Source organism: Chenopodium album, chromosome 20, assembly GCF_948465745.1.
Source record: "Chenopodium album chromosome 20, dcCheAlbu1.1, whole genome shotgun sequence".
Lineage (NCBI taxonomy): Eukaryota > Viridiplantae > Streptophyta > Magnoliopsida > Caryophyllales > Amaranthaceae > Chenopodium > Chenopodium album.
The window spans coordinates 27,085,084-27,091,634 of NC_137853.1; the positions used below are offsets into that span (position 1 = coordinate 27,085,084).

A 6,551-nucleotide genomic window follows, 5' to 3' on the forward strand; every position below is an offset into this window, starting at 1 on the left:
GTTAACTAGCCCTGTAAACAGGCTGCAGTTGTTGTAATAAATCAGTTTGTTTTGCTCTTTTCTCTTTTTCTATCAATTGTGTTTTCATTTGCCTGAAAGCACTGAGTGAACCAGGAGCAACCATTGCCTTACTCTGCGCTATCTTAGATTGGACACCCTTACCAAACTCAACCTCTTTCTCTAGTTGACTATGGGAAGATAGATTTTTTTGTGCATTAGACTTGCCTACTTGGATTTTTCTTTGCGTTGAATCTGTCCCTTGCAACCCTTGCCCTACTTGTTGTTTTTTGGTGTTTTGATCACGCATCTTAACAAGATTAGCACTGAAAAGACACTTGTCGTGTCTTTAATGTTTGTGGGAATCTTCCCTCTCAATGCCACAACCTGCGATAAAGTATTCGAGAAAAACATTAAAATTATTACATGACTTTTTATCAATTCTGATTCACATAATGAAGTTGTCAGGAAAAAAAAAAAAAAAGAAACACCTTTTTCGAACGAGACCTCAAGTTTACACTGTTTTTCCTTATCTGATTTTCATCCTCTTCACTTGAGTGGTTCAATTCACCCTCTTCATCAGGTGTGTACTCGTCAGTATCTTTAGTCACCTTGCGTTTTTTCGTTTGTTTCGATCCCTTCACAGATTGTTTCAGCTGATAAGCCATGGACATAACCCCCAAATCCTTCATTTTTCTTTTATTTTCTTCTATCCTTACTTGTCTAGCTTTCTCATAATCTGCCATCGCTTCCTACAGAAAAACTCATTCCACAAAACATCAGATTAGTCTTGCGGTGATTAGTCTTGGAAACATAAATACTGAATTCAGATATGGATTCAGGCTTTTATGACACTATGCCACTATGACATCCCTCGAGAACTCGACATTATTAGCTTTGAATTTTACACACGCACACAAAGTTTGTAGCATTCTGAATTTGAGCTCTGACTTCATATCTGATTTTCAGTTCTGAGCTTATAATCTGAAATTCTAGTCTAGATTAAGTTCTGAAATTGAGGTCTGCTTTCAGTTTCTGAAATTCAGGTCTGATTTCAGTTTTGGAGGGGGTAAACGGTCATATTATTATGTTTTGGAGGGTCTGAAATTCAGGTCTGATTTCAGTTTCAATAACACATCATTCACGATATTTGGAAGAGAAGAGAAAACATCACGCCACACCAAACAAAGCTACACTATCCTAACAAGTGATTACTGAAACACAGCATTCATCTGAGAACTACATACCAAAAACAAAAGGTTATAGTTAGCAGCAAAATACACAAATGCAGTTTTGATGTACGAGGAGAGGCAGCAGAAAAAGAACATTTAGATCATAACCTATAAATGATGAGGGCATGAGGATGCCAATGCTCTCAACCAGCTCTTAATCCTGCAGCCCAGATCATAATAATCTATTATTAAGCGCAAGGCAACGGCTTACATAATAAGGAAGCACTTTTTAAAGAACAACTTAAAATAGCAACACAAAAGAAAACAAATGGTGAACAAATTTAAAAAATCACATAAAATCATCCATATAACTGTAATAACCTAACTGCAAAACCAGATCACAAGCAAAAAGAACTTGAACCTTCTAAAAAATAGCTCTAAACTTCAAAACAAATATTAACAGAATTTCCAATTCAATCAACTCGATAAGCAAACACCCAACTCAAAGGAATAGAAACAACAGGATTTGAAATCAATAGTCAATACGCTCTAAGCCAATCAAAAGAATAGAACCAACAAGAATCCACATCGATCAAGCCCAGAGAAGTAAACCAATTCAAATGAATAGAATCAATAAGTTTAAGTTGCAAATAACTTGAGGAGTGCAATTATTCAATAGAATAAACCAAAAGGAATCATCAAAACTTAACTCAAGAAGCAATCAACAAACTCATAAAAAATAAAAACAAAAAATTAAAACCCAACAAGATTAATCTATCAAACTGTTACCAAAAAAAAAAAAAAATCTATAAGATCGCTCCTGACAAACGTTATAACTATAAGATCTGATACTTCATCCCCAAATCTATCTATTCCTTAAAAAAAATTCGGAATTCTTCTACTAAAAACAAATGTTTATTCCAAATAAGCAGAGAAAAAGAACTTGCAAATACATTCCAGATTTCATATTCATACTTCTCATCAAAAGAAATTGATTTTCAAACTTAAGGGCAAGGAAGTCTGCACAACATACTGATTTATTACAGTTTCTTTCTATACAAAAGAAATTGCACACACAAGAAATACCATTCAAAAAAAGGACACACAAGCCAACCGCCCTAATAATCTAAGGCTCCAGTTTATTTTCCACACTGATTTCTATATAAGCCAAAAAAGAAAAAATAAGAGAGACAGGAACAAAGAAAGAGCACCTGAATGGAAGTTTGAGTACCGCAACAAAGAATGAGCACCTCAGCACACCTATCTGCACATAAAACAAAGTCTAGATTAATTTACATATTCTAAGTAGAAAGAATATTTCAACAGTTTGCAAAATGTAATTTGGGTCCTGGTGAAAATAAGAATGACCCTTTGAATATTCAACTGCCACTATAAAATCAAACCTCGAATCAAATCAACTAGCAACATAGAGGTGCTCTGTTGCACAATATTTTATTTAACCACTGACTTAAAAACAAAAAAAATAACCTGGGAAGTTAAGATAGAAAAATAAAACACTACAATGATAGTTTGTGAAATCCACAAAATAGGTTTAAATCTATTATAATAATAATTCTAATTAAATTCTCCAGACATGTCACTTTGATGGTTCCATCCAATCCCAATCTGTGTCATCTATATCGGAACTTTCTTCTCGATTATCATCCATAATTTCATTGTTCACAGGAACCTCAACTCTGTCATAAGCAACTTCTCTACACCAATTATGATCTTCAACATGACCTGTAGCAGAAATTACATCCTCCGCGGGTTCACGAACTTCACTCATAAAAGTTTGTTCAGATTGCCCCTCGGCATAAAAAAAGTCTCTTGGCAAATTTCGGTTCACATAGTACCAATCTTCTTCAAGGCCGTCTTGAGTATAGAACACTTGATGCACTTGTGATGCCAAGACAAAAGGATCATCTTTAGAGCACAGTTTCTTGAAGTTAACACGAGTGAGTCCATAATCGTCTACTTCCGTATGGAACCAATCACACTTGAATAACACAACACTGAAAGCACTCCAATAATCTATCTCTATTATAGACCTTATAATCCCATAGTATGTGACATCACCAAGAACGGGATTGTGATCCTTGCTACTCGCGAAGCTTGGAGTTAAAGCTGTCAAATAGATTCCACTATTTTGCGTTTTACACTTTTCATCATGTTCTCTCGTGTAGAACTTATATCCATTACAAAAATATCCGGTGTAGCTCCGTGAAACACTAGAAGGTCCTTTGGATAGCCACTTGATATGATCTGGGACATTATTCACCTCGACCTTTCCTCTAAACCAAACCATGAATTCATTGCTATGCTCTTGTGCCTCTTTCCACCTTCTTTTTCGTCTATCTCTAGACTTCTTCTTTACAAACTCTTCATGTTCCCTTCATAGTATTAAACAACCATATAAGTAAGATAATAAAACAAAAGAAATTCAAACACAACAGAAAAAGATAATCGAAAAATTACTCACTTGATATAATTCTCAACTAGGTCATCTTCACAATTAAACAACACATAACGATGTGTTAGAGTCATTGTGTTTGAATCAAGAGTATATGACTTCCCTTTCTTCTTCCCTTTCTTTTTCCTCCCAAGAGGATAACCTGCCTTAGGGAACAAAGGTGATTCTTCATCAATTTCATTACTTTTCTCTTGACTTTTGTTAAACCACTTAGATCGCTTCTTTACACTTGCATTTAAATATCTAGAGCAGAATATCAAGCACTCTTCAGCCAAATAACCTTCAGCTATAGAAGCCTCCGGGCGACATCGATTTTTAACATATGATTTTAACTTTCCAAGGTACCTTTCTATAGGGTACATCCACCAATCACAAACTGGTCCACCACGCTTTATTTCATCAATTAAATGAATCGGTAAGTGGACCATTATGTCAAAAAAAGATGGTGGAAATATTCTTTCTAGTTCACAAAGAGTCTCAACAATTTGTGCTTGAAGGCGATCCAAATCTTTTGGATTGATGACTCTCTTGCATATTTCTCTAAAAAAGCCACTCAATCTCATAAGAGGTAAAGCAACATGCTTTGGTAAAGTTTTTCTAATAGCTGACGGAAGCAAGTGTTGCATTATTATATGAGCATCATGACTCTTGTACCCCGATATTTTCCCCTCCTTCACTTGCACACACCTTGCAATATTTGATGCACAACCTTGGGGCAGTTTTACCTTCTTCAAAACACTACAAAATATGCTTTTCTCTTCCTTTGTCATTGAGAATGATGCTTTGGGCAGCAAAACATACCGCCCGTCACCTGCATCTATAGGGTGTAGTTGTTCCCTTATACCCATTTCTTGTAGATCTAATCGAGCCTTAAGATGATCTTTTGATTTTCCAGGTATGTCTAACAAAGTTTCTAGCACATTATCACATATGTTTTTTTCAATGTGCATGACATCCAAATGATGACGACACCCACAATCTTTCCAATAAGGCAAAGTGTGGAAGACGGAGGACTTTCTCCATGGACAATCTACATATTTCTTCTTTGGTTGTAACTTTCCAAACTTGTTTTCCCAATTTTCTAACAAGCTTAAAATTTGATCCCCTGTTAAAGGATCTGGAGATGTCCTCTCTTCCTTTTCCCCGTTAAAAGACTCCATATCGTACCGCCAAGGATGATTTTCATCTAACCATCGACGATGAGCCCAATAGCAGGATTTGTTGCTATTATTCAAGTGAAGATGATCAGTCTCGTAGTGACAATAGGGGCATGCAAACTTCCCTTTGGTGCTCCAAACAGATAGCATAGCATAACCTGGAAAGTCGCTGGTCGTTGATTGTAAAGCTGCACGCATCTTAAATGTTTGACGCTTCTGCGCATCATATGTGTCCAACCCATATTCCCACAAATCTTTAAGTTCTTGAACCAATGGTTGAAGGTAGATATCAATGTCATTTCCAGGAGAGGTGGGCCCAGGAATAAGGAGAGATAACATTAAGAATTCTGGTTTCATACACAGCCATGGTGGTAAGTTGTAATTAATTATAACAACAGGCCATGTACTATGTTGTGTGCTCATAGTTCGAAATGGATTAAATCCGTCACTTGCAAGCCCCAAATGAACATTACGTGTTTCATTAGCAAAATCTGGGTACTTTTGGTCAAATTCTTTCCACGCCTCACCGTCAGCAGGATGCCTCAATAACTCATCTTTCTTTCTTTCTTCATCATGCCACCTCATTAGCCTTGCTGTTTCTGAACACATGTACAACCTTTGAAGCCTTGGTTTAAGAGGAAAATGCCAAAGAACTTTTGCAGGGATTTGATGCACTTTCTTAGATGGCTGATTAGTAATATCTTCTTGGTTTTCAGTCTGTGTTTCTTTCCACCTTGGAGCACTACAAACATGACAAGACGTGGCAGCTTCGTGCTCCTTCCAATATAGCATACAATCATTACGAAATGCATCAATCTTGTCATAATGAAGACCTAGATCTTTTATCAATTTCCTTGCCTCATTAAAAGAGTTAGGAAAATTGGATGCATCCGGTAACACTTCTCGGAAAAGCTCCAAAAAATCTGAAATTGCTATATTAGTTAACCCATGAGTACACTTCAAAAGGTAAAAACGAATAAGAAATGATAGCTTTGAAAACTTTTTGCACCCAGGATATAGCTCTTGTTTTCCATCTTCAACTAACTTATAAAACTTCTTAGCCTCATCATTTGGCTCATCTTCAACCCCTTCACACCTTTCTGCCACATCTCTATGAACATCATATATCAGACGTTCAACATCATCATGCATGTCTTCAACATCCCTTTCATTATTTGATGTTGATGACAAGCCCTTTTCATAACCATGCCATCCTTCAGTGCCAGGCACGATCCCGTTTGCAATCAAATGATTGAAAATTGTCTCTCTATGATGCCAAAAGCGATGATAGCACACCTTACACGGGCAAGAAATTTGATCTCCAATTGCTTGTGTTGAAAACGCTTTATCTAAATAATCCTCTACACCTTTCTCATACTCGTGACTAGATTGTAAGAAGTTGGTCCAACTACTCATTTTGTCTCCTTTATAAAAATTTATGCATAATTAAATTTAAAGATTTAAAATATTGGCATATAATTTAACATGTTCAAAAGGAATGACATTATCCATAGAAACAAACGCCCATATATTCAACCTCATATAATAATAATAGAAATGAAACAAGTAAAAAAAAATATGCTTAAATTCCCAAGCTAAATGGCTCAGGCTGTACAAAAGTCTCCCTTGTTAAGCTGTGCAGCTATGGCAAGTGGAATAACTCAGATGTTATGAGAGGAAATCTATCATAAAGCATAACATTTTACCAATAATAAGGGTACATAACATCTTGGGCAGAGAACGAGAAAGTTG

The 6,551-nt window shown here is 36.1% G+C and overlaps 1 protein-coding gene across 1 annotated transcript; it reads right to left on the reverse strand.

Annotated features, from left to right (window-relative positions):
- Window positions 1–2,766: 2,766 nt before the first annotated feature.
- Window positions 2,767–6,215, reverse strand: LOC145596946 (uncharacterized). Its single transcript, XM_081653138.1, has 2 exons — window positions 3,652–6,215; window positions 2,767–3,562 (listed from the first exon to the last, which is right to left on the reverse strand). The coding sequence occupies exons 1-2, from the start codon at window positions 6,213–6,215 to the stop codon at window positions 2,767–2,769; spliced, it is 3,360 nt and encodes a 1,119-aa protein (XP_081509264.1).
- Between the last annotated feature and the right edge of the window lie 336 nt (window positions 6,216–6,551).

Bases quoted from the DNA above. Each gene is read 5' to 3' on its own strand.
- LOC145596946 (XM_081653138.1), bottom strand. From the start codon at position 6,215: ATGAGTAGTTGGACCAACTTCTTACAATCTAGTCACGAGTATGAGAAA. The intron at 3,563-3,651 runs GTGAGTAATTTT...AATACTATGAAG, and splicing joins CTAGTTGAGAATTATATCAA to GGAACATGAAGAGTTTGTAA.